The sequence below is a fragment of the Momordica charantia genome, assembly GCF_013281855.1.
Source record: "Momordica charantia cultivar OHB3-1 chromosome 8 unlocalized genomic scaffold, Mcharantia_2.0 BLBB01000008.1, whole genome shotgun sequence".
Taxonomy (NCBI): domain Eukaryota; kingdom Viridiplantae; phylum Streptophyta; class Magnoliopsida; order Cucurbitales; family Cucurbitaceae; genus Momordica; species Momordica charantia.
Window position 1 is genome coordinate 31,543,856 of NW_028275166.1, and position 22,189 is coordinate 31,566,044.

Genomic DNA, 22,189 nt, shown 5'->3' on the forward strand with positions numbered 1-22,189 from the left:
AGTCAAAATCAAAATGGTTATCGAACGAAGCCTCTAAAATCCATAGATAGAGAGGCTAACTTTTAGTACTCATGGTGACGAATGATTTTTAGCTCTCTTTTGTCTCTTGAAAGAAGGATTGGATTTGAATAGATCGATGTTCAAGATGGTTCTGACACAGTATTCAAGCTTGTAGGTTGGTTCTCGATAAATGCTTACGAAGCGATAGTGAATTTGTGGTGGAGTCATTTCTTTGAGCTACCATCATATTCGATTGTGATTCTAGTCAAACTATTAAGAAGTATCCACTTAGGTAGTATAATTTCTTCTTATCTATAAACACGAGACACTATGGTCGAGTTAAATAAGCTCAGATCGTGATCGTTTTAATTTAGGTGTGCATGACAGGAAAAGTAGTAGAGTTTGAAGACTTGTTTTTGAACTTGCTTTTCAAGGTGAAAAGCTTTGTGTACTTTTTGCATATTTTTTGTGGTATTTCCAAAAGTTGGATTTTAATTAAGTTTGAGATGACTCAATTTGGCCTATGTGTTTCATTTTTCATCACATGTTAAGTAATGATTTTGTTTTTAAAAATGGTTTATTCTTAATTAATTTTCTTTAGTATAAACAATTCTCTCGAGGTCTACTAAAGGCTAGCCTTTGGACCATCCAATAATATATAATAGTGCTATAAAGGCAAAATTGGAACTTCCAAAATAAGGGTTCTCCTTTCTCTCCTCCCCCATCCGCAGGGTTCAGTATCCATCTCCGCAGATATTTCCAGATCGTGAGACATAATATTCTCTGCGACACTGGAATCGATTTCTGCCATTTTCGGAAAGTGAACGGACAGTCGCCCTTCCCCCTTCTCACAATGTTCCCGAACTTGCTAAACAATCAAAGTGTGAATGGCACTTCGAAGTGCCTCACGTTTGGGGTCGGCGTGGGGAACTTCCACCGGTTCTGGAGCCAGCGGGTTCTGAATGACCTCCCTCTTACGGTTAAAAGGGATTTTGGAATTTTTAATTGCACATATATTAAAAGTATAATGTTTTTTTATCCATGTTATATATTTATGCTATACAAACTTCAGTGTATTACAAAAATTTAGTGTCTGCTTACTCCAAGGGAATTAGAATGAGAGAATAAAAATTGTTCATTCTGTTTCACTAATTTTGTCAAAGAAATGGAGAATGGTTCTAGATTTGTTAGGTCCACACCAAAATTAAGAAATATTCAAATATTCTCATTAATTGTTTCTTTTTTATGAATAGCGAGGAATGTCATTCTTATTCTCTTGTTTCAATGAATCCCATTACACTTTTTAGTTAAAAAATATTTGGTCACTGTACTATCGCTAAAGTTAGTCCTTATTGTGAAAAATATTGTTAAAATTTAATTGGGAATCTTATATACGTAGATCCATCAACTATAATGAAGAATCAAATATGTTTGTAAATTAATACTAAATTGTTATATAATAAATAATAATGGATTGGTTAACTGAACCAGAAGAGCCAAAGAAATGAGTTCAAGACATATAGTGACCACCTACTAGGATTTAATATGTTACATGTTTCCTTGGTAACCAATGTAGTAGGGTCAAGCGATTGTCCCGTGAGATTAGTCGAGATACGTGTAAACTAGTCTGGACACTAACGGATATCGAAAAAAAAATGAATTGTTATATAATAAAAATTGAGGCGTAATTTTGATGAAGTATTTTTACGTTAGGGACTAAATTGTTACAAATTTTGATACTATCTTATTTTCATCCCCATAAAGCAAACAAGTCTCATGAAGGTATAGAAAAACACTATTTAGTTTCCTATTTTTTCTATGAAAGTAAGAAGGAAGAAAAGAATTATGAGAAATTGTGGTGGGGAGAATGAAAAACTCTTTGACTTATATAGTCCAAATCTTTCTCTAAATGTGCAAGTAATCTTTCAAAGATCCAACTGATATGAATTTGTTTCCCTAAAGAGAATACACCAAATGCCCAAACAGAACTTTAATCTCAATTATTCTCCCTGTGGTTGTGTTGGCAAAACATGATCTGATAAACCAAAAGGCAGCTGATATAACTTAGTGGCAGCTAGCAGACAACCAAAAAATTAGCACCTGATTGGAATCTCCAAACAGTGTGATTTGGGAGTAAATTAATTTGAGATAATGAGAACTTTTCATCTCCCAAAAAGAATAAAAAGTAGCAAACAACTCTAACTTTTTGACCCAACTCTTATTTTGCAAAAAACAGCATACCCAATTATGTACATTATGGAAAGTAAGCTATATACCATTAAATTTACTCTAATATATCAATTTAAGTTTTTTAGTTGATTGATGATTTAACATGGTGTCATCTACCAGCACTTCACCATCTCCTCTTATCAAAATAAGTTTCCACATCTGGCAACTTTAGCTCTAACTGAAGGATAGAAATCGATCTCGCAACACGCCCGTATAAAAAGATATATGTTTTTCACCACCAAAAAGGTCATGCAATGGTGCTTGAGTCCTAGAGCCATCAAAGTCTTTCTGACTTGGCCACAAAGGGGAAGTTCACATAGCTTTCTCTCCAAGTTTGAAGGGAGACGGTTTCTTCGGATGGAACTCCCGATTGAGGAGTTACTTTGAGGTATTGTCTTCTCGTTTAATAATCATAACCTATTAGTTTAAGCTTTGGATTAATGGGTAATTTAATACGAAAAAGGAAATCAATCACGTGGTCGATCATAAAGCTAATCCATTTTGTTTGAGTCAAAGATTTGCCTCATTAGCTTTATTCAACTTCATAGATTCTACAAATATAGTATCTTTATATTTTAGCAAAATGTTACTTGTAATGCTAAGTGACTCAAAACATACTTAACAAACTCAATCATTCATCACAAAGAAGTTTTCTGTTGCATTTCTTTTCCTTTCTTTTTTTTTTTTTGTAAAAGTATGTTTGCAACTTTGCATAATTTTATTTATATAAAACTTATTTAATTTTCTTATTTGTTCTTATGGTTAAAATAACAGTTCTCTCCAAACCTCAAAACATTTACTTGTTCTTACTTTTACAACAAAGTCCTTCTCTTCATTAAGGGTGTCAATGAGGCGGGAGGGGGACGGCCATCCCTATCCCCGCTTCTCAAATCATTCATCATATCCCTTTCCTCGTCCCCATCTCCATCTCCATTTAAGATAGAGAATCCCCACTCTACTAGACACGTCTTTGCATCTACATTTCTAACATATGTGAGACTATGTTTGCCTCTCCAATGCTTACGGGTGAACTTTCTTTTAAGAAGACAATAACGGGTGAGTAGCAATCCTTGAGAATGCACAATAACGTTGTTTTATCTAGAAATTGAGATCAGTTTGTTAGAAAAACAGTTTCTCCATGGCTTCAAGATAGAACATGATATCTTCTTTCAATGTAATAAGTTTGAAGAACTAAAGAAGTTAGCTCTCTATTTTCACCATTACAAAAAATTGATCTTCATTGAGCATGCATACACATTATGCTCTCATCTCATCCAATGGATCTGCCAAACCAAAAAAACAAACAAACTGACAGACAAATCAGCAAGCAGCACCTCAGCTAGCCGTAACTAAGCAAGTGGTGAGTGAAAAATCAAAGCATCTTTCTGTATTTATTCATGAGTGGCAACTCTTCTCCATTCTTGTTTATGGAAAAGAAAAAAGAGAGAGAAAGAGAGAGGGAAATGTACAGTAAATTAAAGTAGAAAGAAATGAAAGGATAGTAGCAGTGAGTCAGCCAATCAGGTCATGAAAGCTGGAGGAATGTCATTTCAGACTTGGAGAGACAGAGCTATATGACCTCTACTAATACGGGCTAGAGCCTTAGCCTTGTCAAATCTCTCCATCAACTGTTCTTTCAGCCACACTTCTCAAAAACTTTCTCCCTTTTCTTTTTTCTTTTCTTTCATATTATCTCAACAACATCAAATTTCTTGTTATAAGGTCTGAATTTTTATAACCTGCATTTAAACTACACTTCAGAAACTTGTATCCCTACCTCAGGTGAGATGGAAGTTTCTTAAGTCTGAATTTGTTTGGAAAATCTATAGGTTTCAACGGTACTTCAAATTTACTCTCTACAGGCTAACTCGCTCTTACTGTGTCATGCTAATCTTAGATTTCATAAATCTACATCACAAGCACATGTTTCTCAAACTTGGGATTCTTAAACTCTACCGCTAAAATTGTAAGCTTAAGATGTCAAACGTGCACTAAACGCTTCCTAAAAGTTAGTATATAGTATTAAATATGAAGAGAAAGTGAGTTTGATAAGAGTAAGAATACATAACGAAGGTCTATATAGTTTGTTGAATAACAGACTTATAGATTATAAAAAGCAAACTCTAGTGTCAAATATAGGTTCTACTTTTTAACCATAAGATTAGATAGAGATATGCAAGCCTAAAAACACCTCTTGTTTAGTTCAGAATGAGTATCATGACAGAAAAAGAATCCCCCCTTGAATTTGGCTGGCTGCTAACAATATTTCTTAGTATCATCATTATTATATCAGTATCTTTTCTCTTTTATAACCTAAACTTTCCCCTCACTTTGCAGCCATGTCCCTAGTCTCTCTCTAGAGGTTTGAAGTTAACTGAGAGAGAGAGAGAGAGAGAGAGAGTTGCTGAGTTCAATCTTCCAAGCTTTGGAGTTTTTGAGGAAATGGAAGAGTTTTACAGACTCAACAACCCTTTAATATCCTCGTTTCCAAATGGTGAAGCCATTGATGGAGCCATGATGGTGGATGATGATATGCTTCAGCTTGAATCGGAGGCCACCACTGGCTTGAACATGTCTGATATGATCAAGACTCAGATTGTTAATCACCCCCTTTATCCAAAACTGGTTTCTGCTTACATTGAGTGCCAAAAAGTTTGTAAATTTCTTCTGCCTTTCTGGTTATGTAACATCTTTTTTAGCTATTTTTTGATGTTCTTTTAGCAGAGTTTGAGGTTGTTCATGTTTTTGTGTGCTTCACAAAAAGGTTGGAGCTCCACCACAAGTGGCTTCTCTTCTTGAAGAAATTGGCCGTGAAAACCACCCCCCAAGGTCTTGTATTGAGCTGGGAGCTGATCCTCAACTGGACAACTTTATGGTATTTTTTCTGTTCTTCCTGTTCTAATCTTCTTGGTTCTCTAGATACAAGATAAAATTTTCTTCAGGTCGATGAGTGGTTAATTATATTTCGTTTTAGCCTCTAAACTTAGATGGTCTGGTTTCGGTCCCCTTACAGTTGACTTCACTTGAGATCCGTAGTTTCTTATGAACAACTTAACCGTCAAAGACTAATAGCAGTGAAAACCGCGTCAAAGATTCGAATTATTGCACTCTCAATTGTCTGCTAGTATTGAGGATAATGGAACTCTTTTTACTTCTCAAATGGTGGATGAGAACTGAACTTGTTTAAGTTTGTAGAAGATCATGATAGTTGATAGATTGGTAAACATTACCAAGTAGAGTGTCAGCAATAGAAGAAAAGAAAACAACTTCTTATGTGAATCTCCTGCTGTTTTTGCTTGCTTTTTTTGCTTGTTTTCTATTTACTACAAAAGAGTGCTGAAAAATGGTAACTTTTTTCTTCTAAAGGAGTCATACTGTGAGGTTCTTCATCAATATAAGAATGAGCTATCCAAGCCATTTGATGAAGCAACAATGTTCTTGACCAACATTGAATTGGAGCTAAGCAACCTGTGTAAAGGATCGTTCAGCACGCCGTCCGATTCTCACTCCGCTATGAATGGTACTTTCTTCTTCTTTTCATTAATAACTTCACTTCAGTGATTTTTCGTCCTAATCCCGACGAGCTTTCGTCAAGAACTCCCATCGATATAGTATTGATTCCTAGAACAATTTTTGGGAGATGTAATGGAGTGGTTAAGGGGGTGGTATCATTATCAATTTTACAATGGCAAATCTTGTATGTATTCCGAAGAAAAGAAATTCATTTTTCGGGATTCCATCTCGGGTGTGGGAACATATAGAATTTGTTATGGAAAAGGAAAAGGGATGAAGTGTGTGTTGAGTGATATCATTCCCGTGAACAAGAAGTGCTCTAGCAACCAAGTAAAAGGTCTGATAAGAGCAACTAGAGTTTCAACTTCCTAGTTAGTTAATTTGAATCGAGATATCGATAATTTGAATCAAAGTAGCATCGATATCCTTTTCGGGTAATACCGAGAACACCTCAGAAGCACAAGCAAGCCATGGCATAAAATTTGATTTGTTACTTGTTCCTCAAGCTTTGACACCATTATTTGTGAACATTTTGATGCAAAACGAAGTGCCAAGAGCAACTAGAGTTTCTAGTTTGTTAAAAAACGAGACATCTATAACTTGAATCGAAGTAGCATCAATATCCTTTTCAAGCAAGTACCGAGAACACATAGGAAGCTGAAGCAAGCCATAGCAGAAAATTTTGATTTGCTATTAGTTCCTCAAGCTTTGACGCCATCATGTGTTTGCAGATGAAGTAGCTGAGATTTCGGAGGAAGAACCAAGCAGCTACGGGGAGGTGGAAATGCCGGGAAATCCCGAGTCGTTCTGCACGCGGCAAACAAACCAAGACCTCAAAGAAATGCTGCTGAAGAAGTACAGTGGCTACCTCAGCAGTTTGAAGAAGGAATTCTTAAAGAAGAGGAAGAAGGAGAAGCTGCCAAAGGATGCAAGAATGGCTCTATTTGACTGGTGGAACACTCATTATAAATGGCCTTATCCTACAGTAATTTCAATCTCTTCTCATTCCAAAGCAATGCACATTCTACATATAATCAAACTTGTTCTGTTTTCTTACTTTTTTTTTTTTCATTGGTTTGACAGGAAGAGGAGAAATCAAAACTATCTGATATCACTGGTTTGGACCAAAAGCAGATCAACAACTGGTTCATAAACCAGAGAAAGCGCCACTGGAAGCCGCCCGAAGATATGCGATTTGCGCTCATGGACGGGGTGGGGACTGGGGCCGGGGAATGCATCAAAGGATCAAATTTGAATGACAATGGAGAAACTGGAGGGCATGTAGTTTGATATGATATGATTATGATATGGATTTCTTGTCTAGTTTCACAAATGGTGGCCTAGCTATCTTCTACTTTCTAGTTCTTCTTCTGTATATCATTTTTTTTCTAATCTTTTGAGTTTCTTTCTGACTTGACCAAAAAGAAAACACATAAATATATAGAAATCACTTTTGCTATGTGCAATGACATGACATCTCAAGGCTTCTCATTGCTTGGCAACAAGCATGGTTAATGAATTATTTAACATATTGCTTCTTTGAGTGAATGTCTTTATATAAACATAAAGATGTTTTTTTTTGCAAAGGGTGTGGATAGAGCTCTTCCATTTGTACTCTATATTTTTCTATAGTGATTCTATAAGAGGGCCAATTAGAGTTAATTGTAGTAACGATGGAAACTTTTCCTCAAAATGACTTGACTCTTTCGTTGAGGTTGACTACTGCTTTTGTTTTAGTTGAGTCTATATTTGTGCTTTGTCGATTCACCAAACAACTAAGAAATTTTCTTGATGTTACTTAGAAGGTGCACGATTCTATTACTTAGGGGTTCATCTTCCTAGCAGTAGTTGTATATCGAGTGTAACAAATCTTCGATTAAGAAAACGATTTCAAAAGTTAATACAAGTTTAATTGGCGGTGAAAGCATCTTGTTCCTTAAGGTCAGATATTCAATTCCTTATTTTCACATATATTGTACTAGAAAAAGTAAACGATTTAAAAAAAAAACACTAAAATCTTAAATCTTAGACCTAAATTGTAATAGTGAGTAATTAATTATTTTAATGGTGAGCTCAATCTAAATAATTTAAAAGAAAAATTAAAAATTTTAAGGGCTTTTTGAAATTACTATTAATATAGTGAATTTGAAATGAATTACTTTTTTATTTTTTAAAGAAAAATGGGGTCATTTTTTAGAACGTACGAGAGAACCAGAACGACAAGACAGTGAAGCTGAAGCCGCCCATCAGCGCCGCCGCCGGTTGCATTTTCAACCACCGATTCTGCTGAATCAACACTCTCCCACTTCACTGAATCTCCGTCCAACTCCTCCGTTCGATTCATGGCAATCCAATGTCTCTCTCTCTAACTCTCCGTCGAGCTTCAAATTTCTCTGCCTTTCTCCGCTCCCAACTCAAATCTCCGGGGTACACAGCCAGAATCTCCAATGCCGGCTCCTCCGCCATCCACGGCTGCCGGATTCGACGATCGTTGGGACGAGAAGGAAGAAGTTTCGGAAGGCAAATGCGCGTTCCTCGTTGTAGCTCTCTGCCCTTGTCTCGTATGTTTGATTCTCATCCTCCTGGTTGTTTTAATTCTTCTCATTGCCAAATTCCATCTGTTCTGCCACACGCCTCTTCATTCTCTGTTCCTCAAGAATCGATGTTGATCGTTCCAAAATCGAGAACGATTAATTCCAGAAATCCCCCCTTCCCTAATTTTGATTTACTTGCTAGAGGCTTTTGCCATCTGAATAACGAGGATTCTGATTGTTATTCTGATTCTGAAATTGAATGTGGGAAGAGTGAGGATGATGATCGTGAGTGTGGTTCGAGGGTGGATTCAACCGAAGTCGATCGCGTATGCAAGGTGATCGACGAATTGTTTGCGTTAGATAGGAACATGGAGGCGGTTCTTGATGAATCTAGTTTCAAATTGTCCCACGATCTGGTTTTGGAAGTTTTAGGACGATTCAAACAAGCTCGAAAACCGGCATTTCGATTCTTCTGTTGGGCAGCTCAGAAGCCAGGATTTGCCCATGACTCCACAACTTACAATGTGATGATGACAATTTTGGGGAAGACAAAACAGTTTGAAACCATGGTGTCATTGCTTGAAGAAATGGCTGAAAAAGAGCTTTTGACAATGGAAACTTTCACCATTTGTTTCAAAGCATTTGCAGCTGCAAAAGAGAGGAAGAAAGCTGTGGGGATTTTTGAGTTGATGAAGAAGTACAAGTATAAAGTGGGTGTGGAAACTATAAACTGTTTGCTTGATAGTTTAGGGAGGGAAAAGCTTGGGAAAGAAGCCCAAACACTTTTCGAGAAGTTACGCGGTAGGTTTACGCCGAATTTGAAAACGTACACGGTTTTGTTGAACGGTTGGTGTCGGGTTAGGAATCTAATGGAGGCTGGGAAGATATGGAACCTGATGATTGATGAAGGTTTCAAGCCTGATATTGTTGCTCACAATACCATGCTTGAAGGTTTGTTGAGGTGTAAGAAGAGGTCTGATGCAATCAAGTTGTTTGAGGTTATGAAAGCCAAGGGCCCATCTCCTGATGTCAAGAGCTACACGATTTTGATTCGGGATTTCTGCAAACAAGCCAAGATGAAAGAAGCAATCGAGTATTTCGACGAAATGCAGGGAGCGGGATGTCGAGCAGATGCTGGAATCTACACATGTTTGATCACAGGTTTTGGGAATCAGAAGAGGATGGACATGGTATATGGGCTGCTGAAGGAGATGAAAACGAACAGTTGCCCGCCTGACGGGAAGTCCTACAATGCGCTGATTAAGTTGATGACGAGCAGGCGAATGCCAGACGATGCCGTTCGTATATACAAGAAGATGGTTGAGAGCAGCATTGAACCAACAATCCACACATATAACATGATGATGAAGTCCTACTTTCAGACAAGGAATTATGAAATGGGAGCTGCCATTTGGGAGGAGATGAAACAAAAGGGGTGCTGCCCCGACGATAACTCGTATACCGTGTTTATCGGAGGGCTGATAAGTCAGGGACGATGCGGGGAGGCGGGTAAGTATCTAGAGGAAATGATTGAGAAAGGAATGAAGGCTCCTCAGCTTGATTACAACAAATTTGCTGCTGATTTCTCCAGAGTTGGGAGGCCTGACATTCTTGAAGAATTGGCTCAGAAGATGAAGTTCTCTGGTAAATTTGAAGCCTCCAATGTGATTGCAAGATGGGCTGAGATGATGAGGAAGAGAGTCAAGAGAAGAAATCCTACAAACATTAATGGTGGCCATGACCATTGGCCATATAGCACCTGATTGTTAAATTATTTTGTGTCTTTTAATGGCAGATTGTAAAGTTTTTAAGAATTAGAACATTGGTTCTTTCACATCATTTTTGATATTAGGTTTTGTTTCCCTCTGTTCCAGGTTTTGGAAATTTGTATATGGGTTGTAGGTTTAAGAAGCCCGAGTTTAGAAAAACTATGTCGGAGTAGATTTGGTGTAACATTAAAATCTATTGGTCTGTCAAACAAACTCAGACTTGACAAATCTCGGGAATAAATTCGATTAATGTTTAGCTCATCTAGAAATTCCATTGATCACCTATTTTGGTTTCATGCTTTAGGCTTTACTCTTCCCATTTTTTGACTAAATATTGGAAACTTCCTAGTGATCATTGAAAAGATTAAAAGTTCTAAATTGACAATCATATATTTCTTTTAATAAATTAAGTGTCATACTAGAAAAAAGTGTAAAATATCAGATATTATTGGATGAGGAGAACGAAAATTCATTTGATCGTCGTAATAAAAAATGAATATGTTGATTATAACCATAATTTTCATAATGTTCCAATCATTTATATCATAAAAATTTACATCGAATATATTTATTTAGTTGAATAAAGTTGAATAACAAGTATATGTGAAATACAAATAGTAAATACTATTAAATAGAAAATATATTGATTTTAACCAAACCTTTTGGTGTTGCTAAACTTTTTTTACTAAAAAAAACTAATATATATAGTCTCTAATTTTAGATAATAACAATTAAGACTATATATGAAGTGGAATGCGCAAAAAAGTAATAACAATAAAAACAAAATATAATAATAATAGTAATGGCTAGAAAATGCAATGATTAAAAAAATACTCCAAGTGAAAAGAATAGAAGAAGACATCTTTGAAAAATAAAGATAAATTAAAAATCAAATACGAAAGAATTGTATTATTTATTTAATATCATACATCAATATAATTTAGAGTAGAATTGAAATTTTGGATTTAAATGATCATATATTAAATGCTTTCGAAATATGGTTCGAAATAGTATTAAAAAGGAAATTAATAATTTAATAATGATATAATTTAATTAATATAAGAAGAATCAAATTAAGAGATTTGGCAAATCTATTTTATAAATAGGGGTATCGAAGGAATTATACTTTTGTTGAGCCTTTACCGTAAAATTTACAAATAATTGACAACTGTATGCCTAATGGACATAATTATAGGAAATTCTCTCTAAAATCATTTCTATTGAAAAATGTAAAAATTAAAGGTTTCTTTTTTTTCAAAAATTCTTTAAAAAATTAATTAATTCGGAAATATAAATCTCTCCCTCTCTTCTCGGGCTTTTTTTTTCTAATATTACTCATTTTTAAACTTATTTCAAAAATAATATTTCCAAAATTGTTCCACCAAGACTATCCAATCTACTTCAGAGAGGTAGATCATCTATTCTTTTGATGTTATTAATTTTTAAACTTATTTAAAAAATAATACTTCCAAAATCGTTGTAGGAGTCTAGTTCACTCCAGACGTAGATCATCTCTTCTTTCAATTGATGAGTCGAAAGCTATGGTGAGGATTCACACAATTCTTCGTTCTCTTTTAGCATTGTCGTTGTCCATCATAGTAGCCGGTCTGCAAATCCGAACAAGTCAACACAATAATGTGATTGGAAATTTTGGAAGTATTATTTTTTGAATAAATTGAATTTTTATAATATTTTTAAAATAAGTCTAGAAAATAGTAATATTACAAAAATTCCTCAATACTTGCATATGGTTATTAAAATATTTGTGAAATTCAGCTTTTAAAAGAATATTAAACTAGTCATTTAACTACAAATTGAATTATAATATATTCACAATTTAAAATAATATATTTTTTTTTGTTTTTTTTTTCTTATTAAAAAGAACCATAAACAAAGGTGGAAGAGAAAGAGGATTAATTTGTGGTACAGAAGAAGCAAAAACAAATTCTCTATATCTCTTTCGAATTTCTTTGGAAAATTATTGCCTTAAAAAACTATTTAGTGTAAAAATGAAAGTATATTTTAGTACTAAGAAAACGTATATTTTGGCGTCTTTCCGATAAAGATACAATTTTTAAAAAGTGAAATAATTAAACAGAAAATCAAAATTTCCTTAAGGAATAGATCTTTTTACTTAATGAAATTTATTTCAGTATCTATTTAATTATGGAAGGTATAAAATAAAAATTTCCCTTTTTGTTTTGGATCTCTTTCTATATTTTTTTACAAATCTCTATGTAATATTTTGAATTTCAGTTTCTTCCTACACTACACTTTCCGACCAGCCGCCAGCCTCGCCGCCGTGTCCGCCGTCGCGCCGCCCTCTCTCGCTGACAATCCACTTGTCTCGCCGATTGTCTTCAGCCCCCATTTGTAAGTTTTTTCTTTTCCTTTTTCCTTCTCAAAAGAGTAATCTTAAGATAAGATATTAGAAAAATTGAAAAATAAAATGATTATCAAACACGAAAGATAAAAGTAACGATTTTTTTAGGCTTAGTTCGATAACGATTTTGTTTTTAGTTTTATGTTTTTAAAAATTAGACTTATTTTCTCACAATTTCTTTGGTATAGGTTTCACCTCTTTCTTTTAAACACATTTGAATTCTTAGTCAAATTTAAAAAAACAGAAAACCAAACTTTTTGGAAAACTACTTTTCTATTTTCTTTTGAAAATTGACTTAAATTTTGAAAACGTTTTAAAAATGTTTATAACAAGATAAGAATACATAGTGGAGGTGGTTGTAACATTAATTTTCAAAACAAAAGACTAAAAACAAAATGATTATCAGACGGGTCTAAATTCTAATTAATTTCTTGTTTCGTTTAGAAATTAATTTTAGAAAGTTTAAATATTTGGGTCCAGGGAGTTTTTGATTACAAAAAATTGAATTAAACTGAACCGGCTCGATTTCCTACCATAGGTTGGTTCAAAACGATAGGTTTTATAAAATAGTTTTTAGAAAAGGAAAAAGTGAACTAGAAATAATTAGGAATAGAATTTTGAAATTGTTTATATTAATTACTCGTATGATGTTCATGGATATTTAAGACATTTTAAAACAAAAAGAAATTTGTTTTAAAATACAAAAAAAAAAAGTTCAAATATTCGAATATTGATAAATAATTGCTTTTTATTTATCCTTTAATATTTTTCAATTGATGATGAAATATAGGTAATGATAAACATTTGGCAAAATTCCAAGTAGGAGAAGAGACAACTATGAAGCTGAGGCTGTGCATTATTTCAAGGCCAATTTCTTTCTCCATCTTATTGGTAATAAATATTCAACTAAATCCATATGATAAAATGTTCATAAAAAAAAAATAAATAAGAAATAACAGAACCTCCATTGTAGGCACTTGTGCTGCTCATTCTTCCAAGCTTGTTGATTCCATGTTGGTATGATATCATCAAACACATTCACTCTCATCGCCTTATCAACAACTACAATGCCACCTTTGAAATGCCAATGGAGATGGAGACATTGTCGACGTCGATTCGACCGATATATGCATCGAGCACAAATTTTGCTAGAACTCTCAACTCATCTAATGACACTCAAATCTCATTCCTTGGAGTGAAATCTAAGGTTAGTTTCTACTTTTAGAAGTTACAGTAACGTTCTTGGAACTTTGAATTATGATCCTATGCAGTCCCTGTCGTTATTAACTTAATGATGATGTGACATGCATATTAAACAAAATGTTGTCTTACTTAACAATCCGTAGTAGACAAATGACAAAAGTAAGTAGCTCGATAAAACAAAGTGACATATACAACATACCTTCTTTCGAAGCAATATATCAAATTCCTTTTTATAAATTGTGTGACTATTTTAATAAGCACTTCACTTCTTTTTGCCATTTGTCCGTTGTACCAAATCAGCTAATATTTTTTCAATCGGCCAGAATCCTGCATTATCATAACGATGTTAACTACAAGGACCACAGACAACCACAATTCAAAATTCAATAACATAATAGCAAATTCGCTACATATTAGCTATTGATGACTTTAATTTCTTTTGATTTTCAGATTGCTCCTATGCTATTTCAAGGATTTTCAATCATTCCATACCTGACTCAAATTTCCTATATGAGGATGGATGGTCTCTTCTTCTCATACTACATTGACAAAAACCAAACTTTTGCAGTTTATGCTAACTTTAACTTCACTGCCAATGTCCATCCTCATCCAAGAAGGGAATACAGTTGGTTCACTCAATTGGTAAACTCTAGCACAGGAGAATTATATGGGAATATGGCTAAGACCCTCCCCTTGGTTACTAGCAACGTGAGTTGGTTTCGAGATGCCTCGAATAGTAACCAGGGATGTGCCTCCATAGGGACAAAATGGAGCTCGGACCGTGAACGCTTGTTCCTCAACACGGTTAGAGTTAATGGGAGTAGTGGAGTTGTCTCCTTCGGATTTTCGATCAAAGCATTGATCGGCCTTTTCTCAATGGGCACCCAACGTCAAGGAAGGAGATTGTATCTGGCGACCAGGGAAGGAGAGATTCTTGTCCAAGGGTTTCAGAACATTAAGATGATTATTGCTGATGGTTTGGCTTCATTTCAATTGATGAAGCCAAATGGCGATCAAATTTCTCTAATCGGGAACATCTCGTGCCTGCATAGAAAAGAAGCTTTTGATGCAAATGCTCCTTTTTTTAATCTTTTGGGCACAAACTATATGATATATTGCTCTCCACTTGAGATAATGGGTGTGCAGTTGGTAAGTTATCATGCTCCAACAGAACATCTGAAAAATTGAAAATAACAGAGATGCAAGAGCTAAAAAGAAATGATTTATAATGTCCACTTACCTATGTTTTTATCTTCTTGTGGTATTTAGATGGTTTGAACTGAAAGATATCATATTTTTATTGATTATGTTAGGTTCAAACGCATTACACAAATGATTTTGTCTCCTACCTATGTTCTTATTTCAGGTCTATGCATTAGTATTGCCTCAAGAAGAGCTAGCCAGCATTGTCCACAGGAGTAGCAGATTGGCACTAATTCTCCTCATACTAATAATGACTACCACAGTTATCTCCATTTTTGGTTTTGTGTTCATAGTCATTAGAGCAGCAAAAAGAGAGATGCATTTATGTGCCAGACTCATACAACAAATGGAAGCAACTCAACAGGCAGAGAGAAAAAGTATGAACAAAAGCACTGCTTTTACGAGAGCGAGCCACGACATTCGCGCTTCTTTGGCAGGCATTACTGGTTTGATTGAGATATGTCACAATGAAGCTGCCCCGGGTTCAGAGTTAGACATAAACCTCAAACATATGGATAATTGTACAAAGGACCTACTGGGTAATTAACTTCCAAAACTTATACAGTATCTTCTCCTTGAGTGTCAAATGTATATAAAAAAAAATTGGTTATAATCCATTTCAGGCATATTGAACTCTATCCTGGATACAAGCAAGATTGAAGCAGGAAAAATACAGCTTGAGGAAGAAGAATTTCATTTGGGTCAACTTCTTGAGGATGTGGTAGATTTGTATCATCCAGTGGGTATGAAGAAAGGAATAGACATAGTGTTAGATCCTTGTGATGGCTCGGTTATCAAGTTTTCTCAAGTGAAGGGTGATAGGGGAAAGCTTAAACAAGTGTTGAGCAATTTATTGAGTAATGCTGTTAAATTCACTTATGAAGGGCATGTAACCGTTCGAGCGTGGGTCAGGAATTTACCTGAGACTCAGAATAAGATGGTCGCTTCTGATCAAAATGGTGAAATAATGAAGCACTTATCCTTCTTGTTATGCAAGAACACACAAATATTTCGAGACCAGCCAGCCACGGATAATGGAGTTAATCTTAATCCTGATCGTATGGAATTTACATTTGAGATCGATGACACAGGGAAAGGCATTCCCAAAGAGAAGCGGCAATTGGTTTTCGAGAACTACGTCCAAGTCAAAGAAACAGCTTTAGGACAAGGAGGAACTGGCTTGGGACTTGGCATTGTTCAATCTCTGGTATGAAACTTAACATCTGCTAATTTTCAACTAAAAGTTCATGTGAAGCTTTCCTCATTATATAGATAATAGAAAATTCAATTACATTTGTTTAAATTATTGAAGGTACGCTTGATGGGAGGAGATATAGCAATTTTAGACAAAGAGATTGGAGAAAAGGGAACATGCTTCAGATTCAGTGTTATTCTTACTGTCTCAGAGGGAAACATCAACTCCGGTGGTAACACGCGTCAATCATCCCCTACCTCGAGACTTACTTTTCAGGCTCCTAGTCCAAGTCTCCATTCACCCAGAGCAATCCGAACTACTAGTTCAAAACCTGAGACATCTCGTGTCATTCTCTTAATTCGAAATGATCAACGAAGAATGATATGCAAGAAATTCATGGAAAGTCTTGGTGTGAAAGTATTGGCAATGAAACAACGGGAGCAACTCCTTGACACTCTACAGAAGATATTGGGGAAACAAAGCCATTCAAGACACGACTCAAGAGGAAGGTCAGAAAATAGTTCACCAAATGACTTCCTGAGCAAATCAACATCTGGTGACTCCCGCAATGGGATGAATATGGATGTTTCTTTGGGTGCAATGAAAGACGAGACAAATTACTTGCTTTCTGTATTCAAAAAGACTAATCTCAGATGTGGAATTAGCTTCATCTTGATTGTAATTGATGCCAGTGCAGGACCATTTAGGGAAATATCAAATATGGTGGCTAATTTTAGAAGAAGACTTCAAGGTTCCTATTGCAAAGTTGTTTGGCTGTTGGAGAATCAAATGTTATGGATCAACCACAAGGGGCTAGAGACGAATGATGTTGTTATATCTAGACCTTTTCATGGTTCTCGTTTGTATGAAGTGATAAGACATCTTCCAGAGTTTGGAGGTACAATACAAAGCAGAGAAGGTAGTATATTATGCCAGGGTGAGAATGTTTCAAAAGATTCAAGTTCATCACTATTCCAAAATCATGGAAAGACCAAGGTGGGGAGTTCTCCAATTTTAGAAGGACAAATTGCAATGCCATTGAATCAAAATTATTCTCGTTCAGTCTCAAAGTCGAGAATTTCTTGGTTGGCAAAAAACCAAGAAACTAGAGAAGACAAATCTGAAAACTTGAGCGGCGAAAAACCTCTAACTGGGAAGAAAATCTTGGTTGCAGAGGACAATACAGTGTTACAAATGATAGTTACACTGACACTAAGCAATCTTGGTGCAACTATTGAGATATGTGAAAACGGAGAGGAAGCTTTGGAGCTTGTTTCCAATGGCTTGGGCAATCAACGGAAACATGCTGCTTCAAATACTCTTCCTTACGATTACATACTAATGGACTGTGAGGTAAGAAATTACGTACCATCTATTTTTTGGATAAGAATTACTACACCTACAGCCAACATCCAAAGGACTTATATTTACTCTTAGGCAACAAAGATAAAAGAGCAATAACAAACATTTAGGCAGTTAAAACTCTAACGATAATGATGTAATTATCTATTTCCTGTTTTCTATTTTCAACTTGAGACTGTATGAAATTTATTAATTTTTTACCTTCCTGCAATACTGTATGTTAATTTGAGAATTTGCATATGGTAGATGCCAATAATGGATGGATATGAAGCAACTAGACAGATAAGGAAGTTGGAGAGAAATTACAACACCCACATTCCAATCATTGCACTGACTGCCCATACAACAGGAGAAGCAAGAAGGACAATGGAGGCTGGAATGGATCTGCATTTAGGCAAACCACTGGTAGAAAAGGACCTCCTAGAAGCCATTACATGTATCCATAGTAAATAATGTTTTACTTTCTTCGTGCAGATTAAACTAAAATCTCAGCAATTTCATATGGTATAAGATTTTTTTGAAACTAATGAAGCAATGCCTATATTGTTTCATGTGTTGACATTTTGGAGAGAAAATCTAGTGGCTCTGTTATCTTGAGGTTTTGATAGGCCAAAATAGGCCTTTCCTTCCTTTCCTTTACAAACCCCTAACACTTTTGTTTGAACATGGAATACAAAGAAGAACAAGTACTTAAAATATAATAAAAACTTAAAACAGGACTTACAAGCTCAAATTCAGAGAATGCTATGTTCCCAGAAAATTAAGCTTTTTCATTCATGTCTCGCAGAAACAAAGCTTTGAGATTTATACAAAAATAGAGTTTCACAGAGAATAAGAATGTTTCAGTGTCTGGACAAGTATCAACGTTTTCTAGTGCTAGCAGAAATAGGCTATTTAGAAACTAACTTAATGGTGATGTTTTTGTTCTTGCCTTCATACCCATATGAGGAGCTTTAGCGAGGAGAAACAGCAGAGGTTCCACAGATCAATTAACCAGAGCTTTTTATCCAAGTCATTTTTGGTAGTTCTCTACAGAAGAAAAAAAAGGATGTTTTGACTTCATTGCAGATAAGGGAGAGAGAGGACCCAGCACTAAGATGAGCGAAGAACAAAAAAGGACATTAAAATTATATGCTGCAAATTACACTTTTAATCCGTGAAATTTGAGAAACAATGCACGTTTGTCAAAAATTTCACCTTAAATTTCCAATTTCAATAAATTTAAACCCAGATCACGAAATGTGTTACAATTAGTGCCCGGAACTTGTCAATTCTGATGTTTTTTAGCTCAACCATTTGAGAGATGAGAAATTCCCAGACGTTAACGAATTGATTTTGGAGATAAGACGCTCCATCAATTTCTCATCTATCACTATCACTAGGTTAACCAACTTTTTCAATATCTAATGAGTAATTTGACAAAAATTCTCAGAATGGACGCCCCATTCCAACTTCATGCTTTAATGCTATGAAAGTTGAAGCCCGAGGCGGAAATCAATTAAAAGTTGAAGTACATGGGAGCTTATGGTATGATTAATTAACAAAAAACGAATATCCGAAAGAAATTAGAGAGGAGAGAACACACTCCGATCGTTAATTTGAGTAATCAAGCGGCGGAGGGACGGCGGAGGTGGTCGGCACGCGGCGGCGAGCGTCTGAAGGAGGGGAAGGAGAAGAGAGAGAAAATGACATCTAGTGGAAAAAAAAACATAATAAAATATTTAAATTTATTAAATTTTGGTTTTTTTTACACTTGGTGTTTTTTTAGTTCAACCATTTTACAATTAAAAGAATAGCATTGAAGATTCCAATCTTCGCCGCTACATTTGTTGTACTAGTGAAAGAACTAATAATAATCCTTTTTAACTTTCAAAATGTTATCTTAAACATTATATTATTAAAATATTAATTATATTGATTACTATTATTATTATTTGTTATCTAATATCGATTCAACTAATATTTAATACTCACGTCACTCAACCTATGATACTATAATTTTAGGCCTAAATCAAGACGCTAAAACATATATGTACTATTAAATAATTGATGGAAAAATAATTAAAAGAAAAAGAATCCAAATATTTAACAAAGTTTTAAGTATTAAAAAATATTCATCTAAACTTTATAAAATTAATATAATTAATATAGTGTAATACTAAGAAAAGAAAAGACTAATATCATTTAACAATCACATCGAGTTCAACTTATGGTCAACTTTAATACAAGTAACGCCTAAAATAAGAAATAAAAAAAATATATAATTTTGGCAAAAAGAAAAAGATCTGTGTCTCATCCGATATCTCCCTCCATCAACATATTCCTCCTTCCAATGAGTTTATCGAGGCAATAACAAAGGAAAGATATCTTCTTTGGAAGCAGGCAAAAATAATAGAAGATAAGGGTTTGGAATCAGCCAAAAGACAAGTCCATCTTTGAATTCCACATTCTTTTCCTTTCCACAACTTTGAAATTATTTGCACACTTCTCAAGAAAGAAAAGAACCAACAAAATCTAACGCATGGTTTAGTCAACTTATCTCTGATTCATGGAAAAGTTGACAGTTAATTATTTGAAAGAGAAAAAGTTTACATTAATTGTTAAATATTTGATAATAATAAGGATAAGATTAGTCTTCACAGATACAAAGAGTTAAGTATTTTCCTTAAAACTATAAGGCAAACATCCCGTGGTAATAAAAGACCAAGGGATTATAAAGTTTTTTCTTTTTTATTTTATTGAAACGATTTCTATAGATGCAGAAATAAAACACAATAACAGATAGATAAATATTGGCTTGACATTATATCATGATGATGGTGATACTGAGGAATCATGCAACAAGTTCAAGAAAGTTGTTCCTCCATGGCAAGTTCTTCAATCATAGGACTAAAAGCCTTGAACCCAGAGTACTTCTCAGTCAACACAATAGGAGTATTGTTCAAAATACCCTGCTTCTCGTCATCAGTATCATCATCGTCGTTTTGATCATCTTCGTCTTCGTTACTGGAGCTTCCTCCAGTAGTTGGGACGAGATCAAACAGCTTTCTAGCAGTAACAACAGAGTTTATAACTTCATCAGTAGGATGAAACACAGACAGAACCTCGAATCCAGAAGCTTCAACCTCACAAACGTCAACAACAGGGTACAAAAAAGCCCTAGCGCCATGCGCACTCCTCAGCATCAAATAAGCCCCGGGCGCCATATGCTTCCCCAAATGCCTCAAAACCTTCCCCTTCTCCTCCTCCTCCACTCCCACTAACGCCGCCAAAAACACCACCTCGTACTCCCCAAGTCCTGTTGTCACCTCCATCACATCGGCCGTGTGAAACATCATCCGCTGCGATAGGTCTGGGTCCGACCCGACCAATCGACCCGCCATCGAGTTCGCAATCGGGTCAATATCAAAGTTATGAAAAATCGTCCCTGAAAAAAAAAATTTTTAATTTATCGTAAACCATCAACTTAATTAAGCTCTGTCTCTCTGTCAGTTAATTAAGTCGTACATACCTTTCATGTGAGCGGAGGCCAGGACAATGGAGGAGAGCGGGAGGGGGCCGGAGCCAACAAACGCGACGCTAGCGGGGGGACGGCGGCAATGAGAGCGGAGAATATCGAACTCGAGAAGAGAGAGCTTCAAGTAGTTAGAGTAGTAGGGGAAGATGGAGAGATTGTGAATGGGGTTGGGGAAGGAGGAGGCGAGGATGGAAGAGAAGTGAACCTCCAAGAGCGCCTCGGCGCTGGCGCAGAGGCGGATGAGGTGGGCTCGCATGGACTGAAGGGAGTGTGGGAGGGAGGAGATGTCGAGGCCAGGGGCAGGGGGGCAGCACGTGACCACCAGTTGGGTGAAAAGAGTGTCGACATTTTTGGACGGCTTCAGGCTCTCAAGGCTCGAGATTTGGCGGTACAGGGCGCACACTTTTTGCAACAGAGGCTCTTCCATGGCTGAACCCAACAAGCCTAATGGCTGCAAAAATGGCTACTTTTTTGGGTGGAGGGATTGTTTTTGCTCTACAGCACTATGACAACATCCTTAGAGCTTGGACATTATTTATGCCCATTTCTGTGGGTCCCACTTTTTTTAAAAAAATTTATTATCGTTTATCATTACTATTTTCTTCAATTTCTTCTAGGGAAACAAAAAAGATTTTATTTGTATAAAATATGTGTGGGAATGAATGGCATGGCTTTAACCATGGTGTTAGGGTGGGAGTATGCCCGTTCGTGGGTCGGTGTCGATTTTGGACCCGAATCGATGTTGAGAAACGATGTGTTGATCTTTGATGGTAAAATATGTATGTAAATGCATGACATGGGTTTCAACTCTGGGATTAAGGTAGGAATGCACGTTGGTCGGTCAATGTTGATTTTGGGTCCAAAACAATAATGGTTGATCTTTTTTACGATTTTTAGCCTTTAAATTTTAAACCAATTACTGGTTCGGTTGGTGAGTTTTTTTTTATCGAACTATTGAAATAAACATCTCTAGCAATCTGGCTGAGAGGTGACAAGATCACTCCGAGAGAAGAGGTGGTGGCTAAATTTTTGAAGAACAATACTTAGATGCTTATTCGTTAACATTCGTTTTGACTACCATAATAAAAATTTGACACATTTTTAAATTTTGGAGAGAAGAAACTATTTTTTTTCATTTCTCTCTCCTACTCATCAACGGTATTTAGCAAAAGATATTACTAACGGGTAGCATCAACAATTTAATGACATTGTTTAGGTTGTTTTCAATTGGTTTGGCTAAGTTTTTTTTATTTCATTAATTTTTTTTAATTAATGGGGGTG

General features: G+C 35.5%; 4 protein-coding genes and 2 long non-coding RNA genes across 7 annotated transcripts; 3 read left to right on the forward strand and 3 right to left on the reverse strand.

The window, feature by feature from the left end:
* The first annotated feature begins 3,850 nt into the window (after positions 1 to 3,850).
* On the forward strand, positions 3,851 to 7,211 carry LOC111023277 (homeobox protein knotted-1-like 1). 2 transcript variants are annotated; one of them, XM_022300676.2, is made up of 6 exons: positions 3,851 to 4,011; positions 4,567 to 4,881; positions 4,994 to 5,104; positions 5,596 to 5,749; positions 6,474 to 6,727; positions 6,826 to 7,211. In XM_022300676.2, the coding sequence occupies exons 2-6, from the start codon at positions 4,672 to 4,674 to the stop codon at positions 7,030 to 7,032; spliced, it is 936 nt and encodes a 311-aa protein (XP_022156368.1). In that variant the 5' UTR covers positions 3,851 to 4,011; positions 4,567 to 4,671; the 3' UTR covers positions 7,033 to 7,211. The 2 variants fall into 2 exon arrangements, with proteins under 2 accessions (XP_022156368.1, XP_022156369.1); XM_022300677.2 differs by lacking the exon at positions 3,851 to 4,011 and having other exon boundaries at positions 4,404 to 4,881; positions 6,474 to 6,693; positions 6,826 to 7,026.
* A 713-nt stretch (positions 7,212 to 7,924) lies between these two features.
* On the forward strand, positions 7,925 to 10,306 carry LOC111023327 (uncharacterized). Its single transcript, XM_022300744.2, has one exon. The coding sequence runs from the start codon at positions 8,096 to 8,098 to the stop codon at positions 10,037 to 10,039; it is 1,944 nt and encodes a 647-aa protein (XP_022156436.1). The 5' UTR covers positions 7,925 to 8,095; the 3' UTR covers positions 10,040 to 10,306.
* Positions 10,307 to 13,831: 3,525 nt separating this feature from the next.
* LOC148209916 (uncharacterized) lies at positions 13,832 to 14,264 on the reverse strand. Its single transcript, XR_015792575.1, has 2 exons — positions 14,124 to 14,264; positions 13,832 to 13,958 (listed from the first exon to the last, which is right to left on the reverse strand). It is a non-coding gene; the product is annotated as an uncharacterized LOC148209916 (long non-coding RNA).
* Positions 13,952 to 17,988, forward strand: CKI1 (Signal transduction histidine kinase). The gene is made up of 5 exons (XM_088126837.1): positions 13,952 to 14,780; positions 14,998 to 15,373; positions 15,458 to 16,041; positions 16,147 to 17,382; positions 17,638 to 17,988. The coding sequence occupies exons 1-5, from the start codon at positions 14,055 to 14,057 to the stop codon at positions 17,842 to 17,844; spliced, it is 3,129 nt and encodes a 1,042-aa protein (XP_087982963.1). The 5' UTR covers positions 13,952 to 14,054; the 3' UTR covers positions 17,845 to 17,988.
* A 150-nt stretch (positions 17,989 to 18,138) lies between these two features.
* On the reverse strand, positions 18,139 to 19,195 carry LOC148209917 (uncharacterized). The gene is made up of 2 exons (XR_015792574.1): positions 18,977 to 19,195; positions 18,139 to 18,420 (listed from the first exon to the last, which is right to left on the reverse strand). It is a non-coding gene; the product is annotated as an uncharacterized LOC148209917 (long non-coding RNA).
* Positions 19,196 to 19,823: 628 nt separating this feature from the next.
* Positions 19,824 to 21,428, reverse strand: LOC111023310 (putative nicotianamine synthase 4). Its single transcript, XM_088127094.1, has 2 exons — positions 20,903 to 21,428; positions 19,824 to 20,818 (listed from the first exon to the last, which is right to left on the reverse strand). Exons 1-2 carry the CDS (start codon positions 21,333 to 21,335, stop codon positions 20,238 to 20,240), a joined length of 1,014 nt encoding a protein of 337 aa, XP_087983220.1. The 5' UTR covers positions 21,336 to 21,428; the 3' UTR covers positions 19,824 to 20,237.
* Positions 21,429 to 22,189: the final 761 nt, after the last annotated feature.

Excerpts from the sequence above, each read along its gene's own strand:
- LOC111023277 (XM_022300676.2), top strand. The coding sequence starts at position 4,672 with ATGGAAGAGTTTTACAGACTCAACAACCCTTTAATATCCTCGTTTCCA. Across the intron at positions 4,882-4,993 it reads CTTACATTGAGTGCCAAAAA|GTTGGAGCTCCACCACAAGT; the intron begins GTTTGTAAATTT and ends CTTCACAAAAAG. Across the intron at positions 6,728-6,825 it reads ATAAATGGCCTTATCCTACA|GAAGAGGAGAAATCAAAACT; the intron begins GTAATTTCAATC and ends TTGGTTTGACAG.
- LOC111023327 (XM_022300744.2), top strand. The coding sequence starts at position 8,096 with ATGTCTCTCTCTCTAACTCTCCGTCGAGCTTCAAATTTCTCTGCCTTT.
- CKI1 (XM_088126837.1), top strand. The coding sequence starts at position 14,055 with ATGACTTTAATTTCTTTTGATTTTCAGATTGCTCCTATGCTATTTCAA. Across the intron at positions 14,781-14,997 it reads AGATAATGGGTGTGCAGTTG|GTCTATGCATTAGTATTGCC; the intron begins GTAAGTTATCAT and ends TTCTTATTTCAG. Across the intron at positions 17,383-17,637 it reads ACATACTAATGGACTGTGAG|ATGCCAATAATGGATGGATA; the intron begins GTAAGAAATTAC and ends TGCATATGGTAG.
- LOC111023310 (XM_088127094.1), bottom strand. The coding sequence starts at position 21,335 with ATGGAAGAGCCTCTGTTGCAAAAAGTGTGCGCCCTGTACCGCCAAATC. Across the intron at positions 20,819-20,902 it reads GGCCTCCGCTCACATGAAAG|GGACGATTTTTCATAACTTT; the intron begins GTATGTACGACT and ends TTTTTTTTTCAG.